Genomic DNA, 22,369 nt, shown 5'->3' with positions numbered 1-22,369 from the left:
AGGTCCAAAGCAGTCCACGCCAGTTGAATAGAAGGGTGGACAGAGAAGCATAAGACGTTGTGGAGGCAGATCTGCCATCTGCGGCACCTTTGGTTGAGCTCTCCAGCGCTGACAGGTGGGGCAGTTGAGTTGGTGGTGTCGGATTGCCTGTTGTCCACGCAAGATCCAGTACTGTCTCTTTAATTCAGCATAGACTTGTTCTGTGCCTGGGTGTTTTAAGTGTTCATCCATGTCTTTAATGAGAAGCTTTACTGCTGGGTGCTTTGGGTCGAGCACAATTGGGTGGATCTCTACAATGTTTGGGTTCTCCAATCTGCGTAGCCTTCCGCCTACACGGATAAGACCTATTGCTGCATCCCACTCTGGAGCAAGGTTGAGCAGATTACTGTTACTTGGTAAAGGTTTCTGTGCTTTAAGAGCAGTTACTTCTCTTGGGAAGCTATGTGCTTGGCATCCTCTCAGCAATAAGACTTCTGCATCTCGGGGGCTAATGTGGTTATTGACTGGTTCTGTTGCCACCCCATGAGCTTGTCGTATGGCTCCCACTAGTTCCTTCCATGAGTTGTACTGGGTAGCATCAGGGATGATACTGTTGGGCTCTACAGCTGTGAAACAGCAGAACGTGATACTCTTCAATTCAGATGAGCCCACTATTACTGTTTGCTCTGGTTTCTTTGGCCAGTTTTCAGCACTTTGTCTAAGAAATGAAGGTCCTTTGCTCCAGCAACCAGTTCCGACTAATTCAAGGAGTGGTTTACCCCTTGTTATATCATCTGCAGGATTGTTTGGGCTGTCAACGTACGACCAAGCCTGACGGTCGGTTAGATCTTGTATTTCCGACACACGTGTTCCGACAAACACCTTATAACGGCAGGACTCTGATTGAATCCAGTTCAATACTGTGGTGGAGTCAGACCAAAGAACTGTCTGTCGGATGGGGAGCGTCATTTCAGTTTGCAAGAATTTGGACAGTTGCGCTCCAGCTAGTGCTGCGCAGAGTTCTAGGCTGGGTATGGACTGTTGCCGTTTCGGAGAAACCCTGGACCTGGCCATCACAAAGGAGGTGTGGATGGTGTCTCCTGCATCAAACGTCAGGTAAGCTACTGCTCCATATGCTCGCACCGAGGCATCACAAAATATGTGAAGGTCACACTTTGCATCCGTACCTTTATCAGAGAGTGGTAAATAACAGCGAGGGATGGATGCACTATTGAGATGTTTTAGATCGCTCTCCCAGGTTTCCCATTCTTCTCGGAGGGTAGGAGGTAGGTTGGGGTCATCCCAACTCCTTTGCTTGGACCAGAGCTGCTGGATTATCACTTTGGCACGGGTTGTGAAAGGCACCATAAACCCCAGAGGATCATATTGGCTGGCCAACACTTGGTAAGCTGTCCTCATTGTCAGTGTAGAATGTTCAATGATTCGATACTGATAGCCAAGGGTGTCATCAGCACAGTTCCATCTCAGACCTAAGGTGGGTTCAAGTGGGTCTGTCTGTACGGCTCTGGCTTAGCCACTGTTCTGTAGCTGAAGATCTGGCATCGGCAGGTAGATGGGCTACTACTGCTGGTTGATTGCTGGCCCACTGTCTGAGGTCGAATCCTTCTTCTGCTAATACAGTGCGCAGTTGATCGACTCTTTCTCTAGCTGTAGAGATGGTAGGAAAACTCTCGAGGCAGTTATCAATGTAGAAGCTCTTCTGCACCGACTGCAGTACTTCCGGTTGGTTATCTTGGTGGTTACGAGCATGTTGTTGTAGGGCGAAGATGGCACAACATGGGCTACTTGTGCCAAATGGTAGTACTTGCCATTCGTACACCTCTGGTGGATCTTCACAGTGCAAATCCCTCCAGATGAACCGAAGGAGTGATCTGCCTTCTGGCAGGAGACAGATTTGATGAAACATTGCACGAATGTCACCGCTCACTGCAATCTGATGTCAATTAAACTCGGCTCTCTGAGGGTTTAGGCTGTCGATGGGAAGAGCTATGCTGAGCGATGCCATGGAGCACTTGGAGATGGATGTCACCACAGTCGCTGCAAGGTTTCTTGAGGTTGCAAGACTCAGGTGTGTGAGCACGTGCACATTTCCAGCATCGTTTGCCTTCTGTTATCCACCTGTCCAACTCTGCTGTTGAATGCACTTTAATGATGGGACAGTGACTGATTTCTTAACACTAGATGATGCAGGTTTGTTACAGGTGTTTGGCTGAATGGGATCTGCTCCATTCAGCTACACAGCTACACTTTGTCCTTTGCCCTTATAAGGGACTTTCTCTTTGCCATTGTTAGCAGGTTTCTCCAGTTGATAGCATTGTACTAGTCTGTTTGACAGACGCTGCTGCTGCGCTTTACCTTGGAGCCAACCATTTAGGTCTTGTAGGTTGTAGGAGTTAAGGCTCTTGGTGTTGAGCTTTCCATGCAGCTGGAGATATTCAATGAACCCATCTCTGTAATATCTGGGCAGTTTACTGAGTAAGTGATCAACATGGGAGCAACAGTTGAGTTCCATCTCCTGAGGTCCTAGGGAGGACCTAGGGAGAGCAGCATACTGACAAGGAGATGGACTCTGAGAGCAAAGCTCTGAAATGCTTGTGTATCTCCTGACTTCACAGCAGGTGCAGTTACAATAGCTGCTATTTCGGCTTGTGCTAACTGGTGAGGCTGACCATACTGAAGCTGTAGTGCATGCATGGTTGCTGAATATGGGAATGGATCATGTCTGTATGACTGGCCGATCATCTGAGCCTCTGGGAGCTTGAGGTGTTCGAGTAGCACATGGTATTTGTATTTTTCGCTCAAATCTGGATAGGGTTCCAGCAGGTTATCCAAGGCTAGTTTTAAGTTAGCAAACTCCCTTTCATTATCAGTTATGAAATCAGGGATTTTGGGGGTGGGAACGCCATATATAGGGCATGGTTGCAGATTAAAGTTGTGCGGAGCTGTACTCTGATTTGCTGGGAACTGTGCCTGAAAGGTTGGGGAAATTTCAGTCAACACCGGGGCAAAGGGCAATAACTGTGGTGGCATTGCAGATGATAGCATGGGTGTATATTGAGGTTGTCCATGAACTGTAGGAGACTGAAGTGGAGGATAGTTCATCATTGCTTGTGGCCTGGGATATGAAGCTGTTGGCAGGTAATGCAGGGTTGTGGTTGTTAACAGCTGATTTAAAGACAGAGAGAGTAAGAGGGTCCTTTGAGTGGGGAATGTGGACGTTTATTCTAAATAGGAGAATCATGTGCATGAGTTGTACAGAATAGAGATGCTTTATGTCCTTAAGGCGCATTCATAAAGCGGGCGGCTCGACTGAAGGATGACTGCAGCTGGACCGGTACCGGTACTGCACGGCTCCTTCTTTAGGTTTTGCTCAGACTGATCATCCTGGAGCTCAGAGCAAAACCTAAAGAAGGAGCCATGCGGTAATGCTCATAAACCATTATCATCATTTCCCAGCAGATCAATATGATCTCTGATCAATCGCTCCCTCTGAATCCTTCCATTGGCGATGTTCTCCATCACAGCCAAAGTACTCCAACAATTACGTGGCTCACCTTTATGCAGCTACTTGAGTATGTGTGATTGTCTATCAATCAATCAATCAATCAATCAATCAAATTTTATTTGTATAGCACATTTCAGCAGCAAGGCATTTCAAAGTGCTTTACATAATTAAAATAAAAACGGCATGTAATAAACAGTGAGAAAGAGAGATTTAAAAAACCTAAATAGATAAAAAGAAAAGATAAAAACATTAAAAACAGAAACATTGAGAAAGAGACATTTTGAAAAAGATTAAAAACATTTAACAGCAATTACACAACATTTAGGGAAGTTATGGAGAAAATGATTAATGAAACATTAATTTATTATGTAGAAACAAAAGACATAAAGAATATAGAGTGGATTTAGGAAATGAAGTACTCTTGATCCTGCCATGTTGTTGGATGATGAGATAAGAAAAGCATTTGCTAGTAAAGAAAGTCTAATTGTTTAGTATTTTTGATATAGAGGAGCCATTTCACACACATGATGTGGAAGCAAGGACTTTTCATTAAGCTAAATACACTTTTCAAATGGGTGAAGATGTGCTAGAGTAGGAGCCGAGTTTAAATCAGAGTATATAGTTGAAAATGGTATTCTGCAAGGAAGTATTGTTAGTCAAGTATACTTTTAAATCATAATGCATGATGTATTTTATGATATTGATCAGAACATTGGAATTTTCCTTTTGTGTTCCTGAGTGCAGAGCATGGTTTGATTTCCTACCACCTGGTGGTGTTTGGGTAGCTCGCCATGTCATCAAGTCATCAGATACAAAAATAAATCTGACCATCGAGTAATGAATTTTCCGTGGAGGTTGATACAGTATTAGAAGTTTCAAGAGTTGCAAAGGTTAACTACAACAGCTACTACAACCTGGTGAGCATGTTGAGTCAATGTAAATGTGTTGGTTTCGAGTTGTTTTAGTGAACAACAGACGCGACTACAGTCTCAGTAAGCAGCAGTATTCAAAAATGGGAAAACTCATGATGATTCCAGAACTTTAAGGGTTTGGTCGAGGCAGTCACATGGATTACATGTTCCCCCCTGACTCCATATACGACCCCATACATGGAACAGGTTGACTACTGATGGTTGGCTGGATTGTACAAGGAGCAGTCAGGCTTTCATCATCAGTCTCTTCAAGGGCATATGAACAAACACTGGTCAGCTCATGACATAATGACAGAGTAGGTGATTTCCTTGAATGGGTTAATTTACGCAAAGGTGGTTCCGATTCAGGGCTCGGTTGTTCAGATTCTACAGGTGAGTGCAGTTCTGGTTTGATGTTGTTGCTGGAAGGCTCTGGGGTGACAGGCAGAAAGACCTTCAGCATTGGAGTCTCAAACAGCATCAACAAGATCTGAACTGGAATGCATCTTCTCTCTGCCCACACCTGGAGGTCCTCTTGGTTCCTCTCCCACAATTGGAAGTTCCTGTTCCACAGCTTCAAAATCCTCTTCTGTAGCAGAGGATAGGGGCTAGTCAGGGATCTGCATCTCATGTAGACTGGTAGGTGGAACAAGTTGCTAGACAGAAGGAATATTAACTGTGATAAATTTCAGGGATCATACAAAGGTGAGATGAACTCGTCCTCTGATGGATCTTTATCATCGGGATCAAGTAAGTTTACAGGTAGGCTATTTTCTCTTTTCATAGGTAAGTTTTAGCAAGGCTCTTTTCAGGTAGGTAACCACAGGGCAACAAGATTGTAGTGGAGTGCTCTGAGAGGTTTGTCATGGCTCTCGGGTTTGACAGTATAGACAGGAAGATTGACGGCCCTCTTCATTGCAATGTATACATCAGGTTCCCATGTGACAGTCAATTTGTGCTTTCCCCTCAGTCAAACATTCCTAACCAGGAGTATGTCAACAATGGCAAGTTCAGAAATGGTGACATGCTAATCAAAGGAGTTCTTGTTGCAGCTCATTACTTTTTCAGAGTTCTCCACAGCCAACCGGTAACTGTCTTGCAAGTGAGTTTTCAGCTTCTTGACATATTGCAGGTGCACACCTGTCGAGTTTTGGACTTGAGAATACAGGAAATGTATGTCACCATCTGGTGCTACTGTCAGAGTGGTGTGGGGGTTGGGGGTTGCTCTAAGGTAAGAGATTTGCTATCATAGGAGTGGGGAGGTAGACCACAGTGAGAGTGAGGTGGAGGGGTGTCGTGGGGAGCAGCACGGAGAGAAGGGCCAATTTCCCAGCCAAACTGGGAGGCTTGACAAGGAAGGTGCAGGTGAGGGGTGGAAGTGCCCTCATCCAACGGGGTTAACGACCAAACATTAGTTCATATGGAAAAAATCTGATGACATCATTCTTGGTGCAGTTTTATGTTATGCATGAACAAGTTGATACAATCTTTGTTCTGTTCAGTTAAGGTTCCAAGGATATTGACCAATGTGCAATTGAATTTCTCCACAGGGTTACCAAGCACCTGGTGGTGGCAGTGTCCCTCAGCAGGAACTGCATCTAGTTTGACTGCTGAGTGGAGTTTTTGGCATTCTAGGCTTTTTTTGTTCCACCAGATTCGGGTTTGATCCGTTACAACAGTGGGAATAAATGTGGCCATCTTCACCACAGTTGAAGTAGTACCCAGACTTTGGTCTTGTTGCAGACTGATTGAGGCAAAACTGGTGTTTGACTTGGTTTGTCATGACTCAAGTTTCACATTAGCTGGAATCTTTCTGACATTGCAGTTGTTGAATTTGTTTCTTCAAATCTTTCAACTCTTCGTTCATGGTGTTGTCATGACCACAAGAACAGGTACCCTGAGACTGGAGTCTCAATTTTGTTTAGATTAATTAATGTGCTTTTTTATTAGGGAGTCTTTGGCAAATGCTCAGTCCTCTTCTGTCCACAGTGACAACAGCTCAGAAAAAGAGGATGGATTTCTTTTTCTCCTCAAGCTGCAACTTAGCAATAACAGAATTGTCCCAGCATCCATGACAGAATTGTTTGATTGAATTTGTGTCTTTGTCTTGTGTTAATATTCCTCCTCTTTTTACTGCTGTGCAAAGGGTAAGTTGTAATAGCTGCAGATAGGCTGATGGCTGCTCTCCAGGATTCCACAGAATGTTTAAAAAATGAGCAAGAAACCTGTGAGTCCTGTACCGTCTGAAAAGCTTAATCCAGGATTTGCAGTTGACTGCATCAGAGTCCAAACGTTTAATCAACTCAGCAGCTGGTGGTAACAAGCTTTCAATAATTCAACTATTAACATGCAGCAAATAGCAGTTCAATTTGGGCTTGTTGTGAATCATAGACCGCTTCATTACTTGGCTTTGGGATTTTGCCTGAAAATCAGAATCTAAGCAAAGATGTGGAAAAGTCAAGATTGTTTACTGTCTATAATGTTTATCTGCTTTATTTATCAGGTGCAACGGCGTTTCAGAGCTGTTCATATATCCGGTTTGGAGCTTCAGTACATGGGTCAGCAGACAATGGGTCACTATCCAGTCCATTTTCACATGAATGGAGATGTGGATGAGAAAGGAGGCTACAGCCCCCCAACATTTGTCAGTGATCTATCCATTCATCACTCTTTCTCACGCTGTGTTACAATCCATGGCTCCAATGGACTTCTGGTTAGTTTAAAAGTCTTCTCCCTGCATTTTCACTACAAAACAAATATAGATGAACAAGAACAAATAAAATATATCAAGTATGTGAATATACTGGACCTAATCAGTAGGTGTAGCATCTTCTGATGCTGATGCAGCATCACTCTAATTTCTTCACAACCTTTCCTTCCATTGCCGGCTCATTGCTGTCAGAAATTTCATCATAATCAGAAGGAGCTCTGCAAATTTAACCACTGCTTCATGTGACTCAACTGCACTATGTTGTTTCACGTTAGCATGTCAGTAAAGATCATTTATAAAATAATGAAGTAATTTTCAAACTTAAATACACAACAGAAAATGTATTTATCTGCAAAACACTATTTCCTCACGCATAATGATGAATATTACTGCCAATGACTATACATACCAGTTGGTGTTGCCAGGACATTCGGTGTCCAGTCAACTGCTCGGTAAAATCTCTCTGCTTTACCTCAGAGCTATCATTTGATATAAATCCCCTCTACTGTTGTGAAATGTGTTAAAATTATTTTCTTGTCAAGAGACACAGCATTTTCACTGCTAGTGTGTAGTTGTGTGAATTAAACTCAAAAATACTGGTAACACGTTATTTGACGAAGTGTAAATAAGACTGTCATGACACTGTCATAAATATAGCATAACACCTGTCATGAACATGAATAAGTCTTCATGAATATTTATGACTGTTGTCAAAGTGTCATTTGGTAAATTATGACACTTTTAATACAAAGTTGACATTATTTGAAATGTCTTCATTATGGCAACTTGACCTTAACCAAGAATCAACAGGTCATAAATATGTCATAATAGTAGTCATAATAATGTTAAGTGTTGTTACACTGTCAAACAAAACAGTAACAAAACAATAATTAATATTTCCCCTACCTGAAACAAAGCAAAACAAGTAGGACCAACAATAAAGATTTCATTAAGCTTTATTACACTGTCAAATGATTGAATAAGCGTCATTAATAATCCCTTTTTTGTCAAGTGGAACAAGTAGAAACAGTTATGAAGATGTCATTATTACAGTTCCAAGAGCTATAATGACAGAGTCATTAATAGTAACTCTTACCTCAAATAAAGTTAAACTAGTAGCAACAATTATAAAGACGTCATTTTGTGTTATTACAGTATCAAATGCTATGCTAACAGAGTTATTGATATTAAGTCTTACCTCAAGTAAAGTGAATCAACTGAACTACTTATAACTACCATCATAGTTGTACAACAAACCCTTTGTACAATGGAATAAAACAAAATGTTACTTGTTCTTCAAACAGAAGGTTTGACTTCTGGTCAGTATATTGTAACTCTGAAACACTGACTGAAAAGCTAAAACAGAATTACTTATTCTTTAACTTAAGAAAACAGCTTCTTTCAACAGTCAGTCATCTCCTTTGTTATAGTCTTCCTGTAATGCTCTGAAAACAGGAGATCTTCTTCTTGTCTTCATTTCCTGGAAGCAGCTCTTTGAAGGTGTCCAGAAATGCTCAGAAATTACAGCTGTTCTTGCAATAGTTAATCATGGCGAAAGCCTTTTCATGAATTCAAACTTGGTGAATCTCTTCTGGACATTCTCATAGTGGGTGATGACTCAATTCATTGTGGTCACTTAAAAAAATAACAAAAACAAATAAACAAAAGACTATGTGATCTTAATTCAGCATTTATTTAAATGCCATTCCAAAAATGTCCCTTGCTGTCAGACTGGCAGACAAATGTCGAGTTAACATGACTGGGTGTTCTAAAGTGCAATACAATTACCGTATTTTCCGCAATAAAAGGCGCACCTTCAATGAATGGCCTATTTTAAAACTTTTTTCATATATAAGGCGCACTGCATTATAAGGCGCATAGAATAGACGCTGCAGTAGAGGCTGGAGTTACGCTATGCATCCACTAGATGGAGCTGCACTAAATGGAATGTCAACAAAACAATCCGACTCCGGTCGGCGAGGAGAGCCTTCCGCGACTGGGCCGGGGCGTGGCCGGACGATGGTCACCCTTCTCCGTTCGCGCATAGCATGTTGGTGGAGAACGTGGTGCTAAATGACCTGCAGACGACCTGATTCTAGACGGTGGGTAGGTAGATGGGTCAGTCAAACTTTATTAACAAACCAACGTTCTGACAACTATCCCAGCATGCACCGCGCGCTTCTTCTTCTACGGGGGAAAATGAAGTCGGCGGCTGCTTACCGTAGTTGCTAGACCTGTTGTGGCTCAATATTGGTCCATAAAAAAAGGCACACTGTCGGCTTTTGAGGAAATTGAAGGTTTTTAGGTGCGCCTTATAGTGCGGAAAATACAGTAATTCTTACTACAAGTACCATATAGACAAGACCTGAACAAAATTATTCTGATCAAATATTTGTTTGGCAGAAGTTCAGACAGACTGCCACTGTTGTTATTCAGATTGCATCATTTAATGTATAGTTTAAGGCACATGAGTGAATCTTTTCACTTAATGAGCATTCAGAATTGTTTCCAACCGATACTCTGGCTTATGGATGTTTGTAAGAAGTTTATTAATAAACAAATAGATTAAACACCAGTTTTACATTTGACAACAATTAGTTGTCTAAAATGTAACTTATTAACTCAGCTGGTGGACATTGATTCCTTTTTCCCCTTCTACAGTTACCTGTCCCCACCCATCGCCCTTCACATGGAGAAAATAGTAACACAAAAATGACTTACCTAAATGTCTTGGGGAATATTTCATCTGCTTCTTTCTCTTTGGTCCAACAGGGACTTCTTTCTCTGGTGGCTGGTCCTTATTATCATCCTCCACACCTGTAGTATGTTTTCATTTGTTCCCCTGACCCCCCCCCTCTCCTCAACATGTGTCATTAGGATCAAATTGTTCTTCATGTGGCTAAAGTTCCCAAAGCAAAGAACACAAGCACTATGTTGCATCAGCCAAGTCGCTAAATAATGCACATGAAGGATAACGTTGACTAACATATTAGCTTTTAATTTGCTAGATTAAAGTCGGAGGGAAAAAACCTGCCTGCCTTTAAAATATGTTTAATATTAAGAGCTAACCTTACAGTAATGGAGTTTAATAACTTTAGCTAACATTAACTTACAGCAAGGTAGGATTGGCTTGAATTGCTTATAGCTAACATTACAAAGAACGAGAACATAAAGAAAATGTAAAGTTAATAAGACACATACCTCATATGTATTAGGTGACATACTTTGGCTTGTGGAGGTCTGGCCGTTATAACTCGTGTTAGGTTGGCCCCACCATAGATATAAATGATGTATATGGGCTCCACAAGTTGGAAGATTTCTTCTTCACCAACATACTGCACGCCTGTCAGTGCACTGCTGCCTCTCACTGGTGGAGATGGTGTACTGCACTACTTAAAACAGCCTTAAATAATATTTCAAATGTGAAGTTCATAAGTGCTTTGCAGACATCTTGCTGTAAAACTTTAGGATCAATTAAATTCAGAAATTTAAGACTAAACAACATGGCAGAGCTTTATAATATTACCACATAAAGCTACATCATTTTTAAAGTTTAATCCGTAATACTTTTATAACAAATTTATGTCAGTAATGATTTCTTGGTTAATGTCAAGTTGTCATAACTAAGACATTCTGAATAATGTCAACTTTGTATTACAAGTGTCATGATTTACCAAATGACACTTTATGACAATAGTCATAAATATTCATGGAAACTTACTCATGTTTATGACAGGTGTTATGTCATGTTTATGACAGTGTCATGACAGTGTTATTCACACCCCGTCAAATAAAGTGTTACAAAAATACTTTATTAATCCCAAAAGGAATATAAATCCAAAAAAGCCTTTTAAGAATTATTTATATACAGTAGTTTTTCCTATGTTTTCCTTCATATGTATGAGAAAAAAAATAATTACCCTGATCTTGTGAACATGTTGTTTGGTGTAAAGATCCAAGAACCATTTCATTCAGTCTTTCTTTTGACTTCCAGGTAAAAGATGTGGTGGGCTATGAAACACTGGGTCACTGTTTCTTTACAGAAGATGGTCCAGAGGAGAGAAACACATTTTATCACTGCCTAGGTCTGATGATAAGAGCAGGAACTCTCTTGCCGTCAGACAGAGACAGCAAAATGTGTCGTGCTATTACTGATGGAGCATACCCAGGATATGTGGCAAATCCACGGCAAGACTGCAGGTAGTGCTATTGATAAACTCTAAGCAATCTGCTCCTGATCAGTACTATTACAGTGTTTCCCAACCCTGGTCCTCAAGGCACACTGACATGCATGTTTAGATGGTCCCCTGCTTCAACACACCCCATTCAGATGATTGTAATTCAGCAAAACCCTGTCAATCAGCCATCAACTGAAATCATGTGTGTTGAAGTAGGGGAACATTTAAAACATCTTGTCAAACCTTTTGACCTTTTGAAAACCCCTAATTGCATTACTCTTTTTATTGCACTATTTAACCCACATCAGAAACACTTTAAATGAAATGAACTAATGGGAAACATTTAATATAGAAGAGAAGCTTCCTGCATATGAATTGTAATGTCACAGTTGGAGGGGTTGAGTTGTTTTTCCAGGATGTGAAACCAGACCTTTACAACAAGAAAAACAGGTATTAACAGGTATTATAGAGAACCAACATTTAGTTTTATCAGAACAAGAATCCAGAGAAACCCTGAATAGCTTATATGGACAACTTATTTTTAATAAACATGGGGAACCAATATCGAGGTTTATACTTTTACCTAGAACAAGTGGAAACCCTCACTAGTTTATAAACTATGGGCTACTTATTCTTATTAAACATGGGGAACCAATATGTACTTTTACCTTTTGTCCTTCTTTTGGTTTTGTTGTTTGTATTTCCTTCTAGTTCAGGTAAAGCATTTTGAACTGCCTTGTTGCTGAACATGTACTATGAAAATAAAATAACCTTACCTAAACAAATCCACATTTTTCTCAGTAATTACATTTCTATCAATGCCAGTAGTGACAGTAACTAAGCAGATCATCCATGCATCCTCCTCCACAAAGAATTGTTCAAACTAAGACCATAAATTATCCATGACAGTAAATTTTTAAAATAATCCACTAGAAAGCATAGAAAGTAAAGAAATTAACTCAGATCAGTCAGTATTTCTAAGCAATCTGCTCCTGATCAGTACTAATTAATGACCAACATACTAAGCACAAAAAGTAAATAAAAACATATTCTAAAAAAAAAACTAAGAGCAGACTAAACAGAAACAAGGCTGTACTCAAAGAATAAGAGACAAAGAAACACAGAACAATAAATAATCCAAAACCCCAAACAACCCAATATCCTGGCAAATACCTGATAATGACTTAATTTTTTTTTTAGGTTTTTGCAAATTCAGTAAATTCTTTCTTTTCTGCATTCTTTACACATACAAACTGTAGCCCACAAAATGCACATTTCATTATAAAACGAAATGAAAAAATGTGTTACTGTCTTACCTTATAAATGAAGTCCATGCGCTGTTCATTCTGCACAAAAATATCCATTCATCCAAAGCCAAGTCTATCCTCGACATCCCAAATGTTTTTAGAACTGTGATCTGGCTTTCAATATGAGTGGTCGACCTCTCATGTTTGAGACTTTTTAGCAAATTATTTAAGTCATAAAATCCCATCTGAGTCCACACAGTGCCACAATTTGAGAAAAGAAGGCAAGGAAACCAGAAAAGGCATTTTTTAGAAGGACATCCACAAAGCTGGTCTTTTCTTTCCCTTTGAAAAGAGCGGTACCCTTCTGTCTCGTAGTCTGAAACAAACCTTCAGCTCCAGTGTTGGTCTTCCTTTAGTCATTTCCTGCTTTGATTGAAAATCCACTTTAGAAAACTGTGCAAGTAGTCTTTATTTTCCTATAGACCACTATTCCCAACCCATATCTCCATATAACACCCTTACAGGTGCCCAGTCCACATGAGCTTATATAAAAGCAAGTGGACAGACATGTATATATTCTTTAAACAAAAAACATTCTCTTTCTACGGTGCCAAGCCTTCAAAATAAACTGTGCTAACCAAAACAAAAAATACTTAAATAACGCATTTTATCCTCATCCGTTAAATTAAAAAAATGTGGATAAACATCAAGTATTTTAGTAAATAAATCATTTCTCAACATCAGGTACAAGGGACAATAAAACAAAAAGTGCACTTCACTCTCAATTTTACCCACATCACACATAAAACATCCTCGGTTGTTCTGGCACTTGGAGACTGGACGTTTCCGTTCAGTCCCAGAGATCTGAACTGGGCGCAAATGGACCTTTGTTTTTTTTCCTCAAGTTCCATGATACATATGGCTCAAGACTACAGGCATCCTTCAGTAAAATATAACTGCATAATTTTGGCTTATACTAGATATCAACTGCCCACTTGCGTTTATAAACTTCAAAATAAAACTATTTAAGCTGTTAAATATTACATATTAATTTATTCCTATAAATGTACTGAAAATCTGCCTCCTCAAATATCTTCTCCATTTGTCTGGCCCAACTATACCTATTTGTGAAATCCCAAAGAAAAATATATTTTGTTAATCTATAGTCTGGCTGGTAATCTATATATATGCAATATATCTAACTTCACAAGGTTCCCAACCCATATCTCCATATAATGCCAATTTAGGAGTATTTCTATGCACACCTAAAACATAACGCAGAGCTCTACATTGAACATTTTCTCTGTAAGTTTGTTGACAGTAACCCTAGACTCCTGCTCCATAATCTAAGTTGTATAGATCTAAACACAAGATCTATACAACTCAGTTTACACCTTGATCCTAGGTCACAACAATATTTGACTTTATTTATAACTGAACCTAGATCTCTACCAGCTGAGTCTGACAGGACTTTATTCCTTCTTCAAATGTTAAATCAGTGATTCTTGAGAATAGGGACAAAACAGGTCCTATACACAAAATATATATTTTTTCAAATATCTAACTAAACTAACCTGGGTCATGTGAGCACAACAATGTATATTTTTCTTGTTTGCTGAATATTTTTTTATTTTAAACATTGTAGTCGGTGGATGATGCCTGTAAAAGCCCTTGTCCAGGAGCAGAACTCAATACATTCTTATAGTTTAAAACAATTAAAGAAATACTAAAATTATATATTATGACAATTAAGTTAAAGCATTCATATAAATAAATATAAAAGTATCGATAAATTGAATTAAAAATAATTTTTAGATATTTTCCAACTCCATTGAAATTTGTCCTTAGTTTTTGTCAACACCGTCAGAAATGAAAAGAATGTAAAAAAAATCAGGCATTATTGGGGGGCACCAGAACTTCTGAGGACCCCATGACGTTGTCTTTTCTCTTCCTTTGCTAGGAGGGCTAGTTAGCTCCGGTTAGCTTAAGTTATTCTTTAGTTTTTTCTTCTGTTTTATTCCTAAGTTGTTTGTCACAACCATGATGTGTCAACTCCATAACTGACAATTTACAAAACTTTGATGAAATTTTGTGAAATTAAAACTTAATTCTAGTTTACTGTAAAGATTTCATGAACCTGATGAGCTACAATATGGCCTCTTTCAGAGTAACATCATATAAATTGAATTAGTTTTTTGACTCTTTCAGTGAAATTGTTGTCAAATCTCACTTAAATGTGCAATTAATTCATTTGTATTTTACATGAATTGCATTACTTCACATGTATCAAGTTTTTCTTTTTACTCACTAGTTTGTCAGCACCTTCAGTTCTGTGTCAACTCCGTCAGATGGACTTTTTGTTGTTTGTTTTAAATAATATTTATTTTGTTTCTTGAGAAACATTTGTCTGTAAAACTGAGTAAAAATATCACTAATAGGGTCATTAAAAATATATATTTTATATTTATTTTTTGTCAGATGGTGATGACAAAGTTCTGGGTCAGGTCCATTAAAAATTAAATTTAAAAAAAAAATGTTGAAACTGGGAGCCTGCACCTTAGCTTCTTTACATTTCCAAAACAATATTTGTCATATTTGCATACAGAAGGTTGAGAAATAATAAAAAATAAAATTGGGAAAATTTAAACCCATTTTGTCCCTATTCTCAAGAATCACTGAAATATTAATCCACAGCATGAATATTTAACATTTATTAAATATTCAAATATTTAATTAAATATTATGTTTCTTTTCTCCATTCTTTACACATACAAACTGTACCCAACAAAATGCACATTTCATTACAAAACTAAATGAAAAAATGTATTGCCATATTTAATAAATATTCAAATATTTATTAAATATTTGAATATTTATTAAATATTTATTAAATATTTGAATATTTATATGTTTTTGTAATAAACAAAGTAGTATGCCCAAAACAAAATGTAAATGTTGTCAATGCTTTACTGTATTTTCTGAAATGAATAACTTCAGTTTTAGCACAATTTATCCTTAACCTCATTTTGTTACACCAGGCACAAGTAATATTTAACAGTTTCTGAAGATCTGGTTCACTTTCAGCAATAAGCACAATATCATTCACGTACAGTAATATACAAACCGTTATCTCACCTACTCTCACTCCCACATTTACCTCTTTAATTACCATTCCCAAGTCATTTATATATAATGTGAAGAGAGTGGGAGACGAAACATATCCTTGTTTAACACCATATGGCGTTAAAAACCACCCTGTTCTGTAATCGTTTACCTGAACACAAGATTCTGAATTATGATAAACAGCTTTTGTGGAATTATAAAATTTTCCATCAATTCCTACTTTTAATAACTGAAAAACATAACAATTCTTGGTTGACATAATCAAAAGCATTTTAGAAATCTATAAAGCACGCAAAAGTAGACTTTCCTTCTTATTTCCTTGTATTAACTATTGTGGTTAAAGAATATCTATCATCTATACGGGCTCTTTTCTGTCTAAACCCATTCTGTTCCTCTGTTAATAAATTACAAGATTCTAAGTACTTAATTAACCTTTCATTTAGAACACTAGAGTTAAGTTTAGAAAAACAGCTAACTAATGCCCCTGTACTTCATAGATACTTGAGGATCAGCAGTTTCAGACTTTGAGATTGGTTTAATTATACATTTTTGCCAATCAGATGGGACCAAACCCTGTTCAAAACATATGAAAAAAAGATTTAATAAAATCTGAAATAAACCAGGTTGTTTTAAAACTTCATTTGACAAATTATCATAATCCATAGCCTTCCCAAATTTTAACATATCAATGGTCTTATCGATTTCATTTCTGAAATATAAGAGTTTAATTGAAGATTTGAGAAACTCATTGGCATAAAACTTTCAATTTGATTCTTAATAGATTTTGTCCTTTCTAAATAGGAATAATCCCATTCAGAAGAGACAAAACTGCCAGAAAATAAATCTCCAAAGTCAGCTTGCCACCTGTGCAAAACTTTGTTAATATCAAAACATACAGAGTCATCCTCCTGAATCACGTCTAAGGGGATGGTTTTAGTTTTTCAGGGGCCTAATTGTTTGATCAAGTTCCAAAATGCCTGAGGGTTATGAGTTTGGTTAAAGTCAATCGTGCCTGACCTTTTTGATATTTTCTCTTAGAAGTTCTAAGTCTTTTATCAAACTTACTTCATTTGTCTTCAAATTCAGTTTTTAGCAAATGTTTCAAGTCCCTATCAAAACATCTCAAAAATCTTTTCTCAGCTAGTATGTCAATCCATAACACTTTCAATTCGTCATTCCAGTAAAATCTATTTACTTTGTCTTGTCTCTTATTACCACTAATACCCTACCCCAGTGATCCCCAAAGTCAGTCCTGGAGGGCTGGCATCCTGCATGTTTTAGTTCTCTCCCTGGCTTAGCTCACCTGGATCAAATGATGGCTCATTAGAGACCTAAGAAAAACACTGATATGCTGAAAAGGTGGTAACCAGGGAGAGAACTAAAACATGCAGGATGCTGGCCCTCCAGGACCGACTTTGGGGACCACTGCCCTACCCTAACCCTAACCCTATAGACATAATTACAAAAATCTGCATACCATACATTCAGCGAACTTTGACAATTGACATGCTTAATCTGGTCTACAAATGTACCAGCCACAAATTGCAATGAGACATTTGAAAAAGGGCATGATAAAAAAATTTTCTAGAGCAGAGGTTCCCAAACTGTGGGCCATGCCCCCTAGGGGGGCGCCATGCCATTGCAGAGGGGGCGCGTGAAGCAGTATGGAATAAAGGGGAAAAAATCTTTGAACGAGTATAACAGGGAGTCTCTAAGAATCTCCCGAGATCCCCCGCCCCTCCACCCCCTCCGGACACACATCGTATAACAGGAAGTCCGCACTCCCCTCCTCCCCCAGCTCACACACATCGTTCAACCAGAAAGCCAGAGTCTAACTCTCCCTATTTGTAATCCATGAGGGGCGGGGGGTCCAGAAAAAGTTTGGGAACCACTGTTCTTAAGTAACCTTTTGAATTTAAGTTAGGCTGTCCCTCACCAGGTGTGGGACTGTTTCCTTGTCCCTTTAAAGTAAGAGCTAATAAAGAGTGGTCAGGTATTTTACAAAAATTATCCAGTAAATCAAGCCGTTTTTTTACCACCGCTCTCTATTGACAGAGGTTTTATGCACCTCTTTTAATATCTAAATTAACAGAGGTGCATAAACAGTTGTGAGTTATGATAATATAATCCACAACCGCTCTTCCTTTTACAGATACTGGAGTGAAATTATTATTCCCAGCTATTCGATCATTTACCACACAGCAATTGTTTTACAGTCTCATTTAAATATGTTCTAACAGGAATATCCACATTAATTTCATTAATACAATCTTCTAAACTTCCAATTCGACTATTAAAATCCCCAGTAACATAGATGGCATCCATTTCAACCAGATTGTAGATTTTAACCAGATCATTATATAATCTATGTAGATAACACCAGTTAGATCCTTTTGGAGGAAGATAACATGAAATCAAAGCTAAAGAATATTTTTGTCTTTACATGCTTTAACTGAATGCAAGAATCCGAGCCCTCTTGGCTCTAATATGCATCTTTTTATTTTGTCCAAACCAAGTGTAACAATCAAAATTAATTGTGAAAATGTAATTGTGTTTTGTCCAGATAGATGAGTCTCATTAAGTGAAATAAAGTCTGATTAAAATTCCTCAGTATTAACTGTAAGTTCTGAGTTAATTTCAGTCCATCCATTTATATTCCAGTGTACAAGAGTATATTGAACATAACTTGCAGGCTGGGCTGGGGAACTTCAATCCTCAGCTGACCATGATGATTCCATGTTGTTACCCACTGCATCAGTTGGACCATCAACTCCATTGCCAGCTCTTTTTCGGATCTCATCCATTCCAGACTGTCCTCTGTCATTTTGTCACTTTCTAACTCTGCCATTTCTGGAAATGTAGAACTGACTGCCAGAGGGTAGCTGATCCAGTAATGTTTTAAAGTATAGTCTGATAAGCCATTTAGTGTGCATCTTAGCTGAATGAATGTAAACATATTTATATTTAACATTCCCTCTAAGCAACTGTTTCTTCTGTAGCAAGCTAATTGTCTTCTGAATAGATTCAAGTTCCACCTTGGTCACGCTGGGACGTCCTGCCCTGTCCTTCGTCCTCTCCACCGTAATGACACTGCCACCGGTTTGTGGCGACTCCCACTGTAGTCCCTCGACAAGGAGCTTGTTCACCAAGGCCGAAACATCTTCTCCTTCAGTAAAGTACCATATTTTCCGGACTACAAGGCACACCCAAAAGCCTTAAATTTTCTCAAAAATCAGCAGTGCGCCTTATAATCCGGTGTGCCTTAAGTGTGCACTGAATTCCAAAATATGTCCCTGACACAGAGACTTAAAGTGTACAGTACGTACGCCAGCAGCAATAAACCAATCGGAGAATTTTTTTTCCCCGAGTTCAGCATACGCCTCCGGTAAAAACCAGATCGTTTTTTCCACGTATCACCGTCCCTGTTCATCTGTGACTCCATGCGCGCCCATCTCACTGCTACTGTGAAAAAGGAAGTGAAGCAAACTAATTCGGAGTTTGCCGTCATTCAGGGAGGATTAACAAAAGAACTCCAACCGCTGGACATTGGTGTAAACAGGGCATTCAAAAAGAAGTTGCGAGCGGAGTTGGAGCAATGGACGACAGACTGAACACACGTTTACTAAGACGGGGAGGCGCCGCCGGGCGAGTTATGCCACCATGTGTGAATGCATGGTGGATGCCTGGGCTAATGTATCTGCCTTAACTGTTGTCCGAGCTTTAGCCGGCATCATTGCTGAACAGCCACCTGGCAACAAGACTGACTCCGACAATGATGAGAGGGAACCTGGCATGTTCGATGGCGAAATTGCCCAGCTGATCAATTCAGATACAGAAGACAAGGACTTTGATGGATTTGAGGAAGAAGAATAAAAAATAATGAGTGTATTGTTACATAGTTGAATAAAGTTCAACTAAACTTACTGTTTTGTTTCCGTTACCTTTTTTTTTGTTGAACGTATGTTTTAGCATGCGTCTTATAATCCAGTGTGCCTTATGTATGGGTTAAATACAGAAATGGACGCCATAATTGAGAGTCCGCCTTGTAATCTGGTGCGCCTTATAGTCCGGAAAATACGGTACTCCAAAAATAATCATTGACACGTCAGGATCAAATCAAGTAGTCTTCTCGCAAGCCCGTTCCATTTCAGTCTCCATTTATTCAACTCTTTTTATCACCAGACTTATCTCCATATCCATGTTCACCTAGAGTTGTTTTACTGTCTGACTGAACACTCCTTACTCTCATTAACCAACCTTTGCAGAGAATCATGAAGGCTGTTGGTTTTAGAGTTCAGCTGCTTCTCAAATGTTGTTTTAAACTCATTGATTTTGAAGTTTAGTAATCTGAGTTCTTGCAGTATACTACTTGAGGAGGAGTCATCGCTAGCATCTTTAGCGCCTTTCCACTCCTTCCACCTCGTGACTGTGCTTTCACTCGACATGCGGACCACTTGTTGGCACACAAGTAAACTCTTTCACACAGCTCTATCCGAGCCACAGTTCAAATTCAGGAAGAGAATCTTTTCAAACAAAGTTGTATTTTTCCATTCAGTAGTGTACAAATGTAGTAATACATGTTGACGTCGAAAGAGAGGAGAAAACAATAAATATATCGCTGCACTTGACTTATTTACTGTATGGCTTGCTCGCTTTCACTTACTCTGCAGATGTGAAGTCACAAGACCATTGTCTGGGATCAATGGCGCCCCCTGTCATGAGGCAATAAAACTCCCTTCCTTACCTCGAATCTGTTCTCTGCCGTTTATGATCACTCCTCAGCACACAAAACACTTACACACACAGCCGGTGACAAAAAACACTGTATATTATATACATAAGCTAAATTATGGAAAATCAGTTAATATCTTAAATATTTTTTAACCCTTTTATTGGTGAGACAGACAGGAGGAACATGCTCTCATCGAATGGCAGCCAGAGCAGTTAGCGAGAGGTTGCGCAATCCAAGGTGAGGCTCAGCTTGCTGCTGCCTCACCGGCTGCTCTTCCGAACATTTGAATGGGAAAATGAGAAAATTCAATAATTTTGAAGAAACAATAATCAAAAATTATTAATCTAATTTTTGATTACATTAATAAATGAAAAATAAATACTTTGTAGTACAAACCACCGGGTGAAAATGCCAATATAAATTATCTTACCATTATATATCATTTTGACATTATGCCTCCCCTGACTCCACATCACTGATCTGAAGCCATCTAACATGGCATACATTTGCTCTGATCACTTTAGTAGTGGTAAGGACGTTTTCAGATGTTTCTAAAAATAATCAAACTATTGAGTGCTGTCAGTCAATAGGACCGATTACTGTAATGAATGTACTTTGTAGGCAAACCTGTATGACAGATCCATTTGCACAAAGTATGAAATTTAACTATAAAATATAGATAAGCAAATATACATTTCTTTTTGCTGCAACTGCACTTGAAAATAAAACTAAATTACATTTAGAATAACTGCTTATGTGAACATATTTACAATCACATAATGTTCACAGTACTCACCTAAAATTACATTCTAATTGCTTATTACGCTTCACACATAGCAGGTAGAAGAGAAGGAGATAGTAGATGCCACATTTTAGTTGATACTCTTGCCTTCATCATGTATTAATACTCTTTGGAATTTGTGGTGCTTACACTTTCAGCATGTGCAAAATTAAGAGCTTTTCTGTGCATGGATCAACATTATGCACTTCAAATTCAACCTCACATATTGACAATTCTCATTATTGTCATTATGTGAGAGTTATAGAGTGAACCAAAATACAGACTAGAGCGGGGAGCATGGATCATGCTAAATGTTTAATGAAAAAATGACAAAAATTCATAAAATACCACAGGGAGCAAGGACAAAATACAAACCATAAAATCCAAGGGAAAAAAAAAACAGCAAGGAGACTTGAGAACACAGGGTAGAGCGAGGAAGTAACGGGATTAGATGTGAGGAACTGATGAGGAGGAACTAGGAATGTAGTGCTTAAGTACTGGGAGATTGAATACTCTGACAAAGAAACTGAGTTGATTAGCTAACGGGTTCCAGGTGTGAGTGGAGGAAGCAGGAGGCAGACTGAGGAGTGAGCGAAAGTACACAGAGGAACAGGAAATGCGTCTAACACTTAAGAATAATTAGACTAAAGAAAGATAATAAAACTAGAGAAACAAGGAATAACTATAAACAACAAACAAAAACAACCCAACCAGGGTGTGAGGAGGGGACCTAGGAAGGAGTCTCCAAAAGAAAAAAATCTTGAGTTCTTAATTAGTTCATAGTGCAAACAAAATTCTGATGTCCGACGACAAAGGAGCCGGAAACTTGTAAGGTGATGAAGGAGCAGAAAGTCTGGAGCGCGACGGTGACAAAGGAACAGGAATTTTGGAGGACACCAGTAGAACAGAAACCTTGCAGGGTGTCAGTGAAGCTGAACCCTGAAGTCTGGATGTCAGCCGTGAGGCCAGAGGGATCCATGAAGACAGTCTGAAGATCAGCCTTTTTGGCCTCTGGAACCCATAGAGGATCTGAAGGCCAGTTTTTCAGCTGGTAAAAGCCACAAACAGGATCTGTTGGTTGGTCTTTCGGCCATTGGAATCCTGATACTTGAAGATCCAGTGGGTCAGGAGGGTTACTCTTTTGCCCTGGAGCTGCAAAGCCTGGAAACCAGGAGCCAGTTG

The 22,369-nt window shown here is 38.9% G+C and overlaps 1 protein-coding gene across 1 annotated transcript in view; it reads left to right on the top strand.

Annotated features, from left to right (window-relative positions):
• The window catches only part of cemip (cell migration inducing hyaluronidase 1), a 274,166-nt gene that overhangs the window by 185,595 nt on the left and 66,202 nt on the right, over window positions 1–22,369 (top strand). The window contains exons 13-14 of the mRNA XM_088004044.1: window positions 6,920–7,129; window positions 11,121–11,326. Coding sequence (XP_087860170.1) covers window positions 6,920–7,129; window positions 11,121–11,326 — 416 coding nt within the window. The remainder of the gene's footprint in view (window positions 1–6,919; window positions 7,130–11,120; window positions 11,327–22,369) is intronic.

Source organism: Poecilia mexicana, unplaced genomic scaffold (assembly GCF_051168715.1).
Source record: "Poecilia mexicana isolate PSO_F unplaced genomic scaffold, ASM5116871v1 scaffold_3, whole genome shotgun sequence".
Lineage (NCBI taxonomy): Eukaryota > Metazoa > Chordata > Actinopteri > Cyprinodontiformes > Poeciliidae > Poecilia > Poecilia mexicana.
The sequence above is the reverse complement of the archived record's forward strand: the minus strand, read 5'-3'. Positions and strand labels throughout refer to the sequence as shown.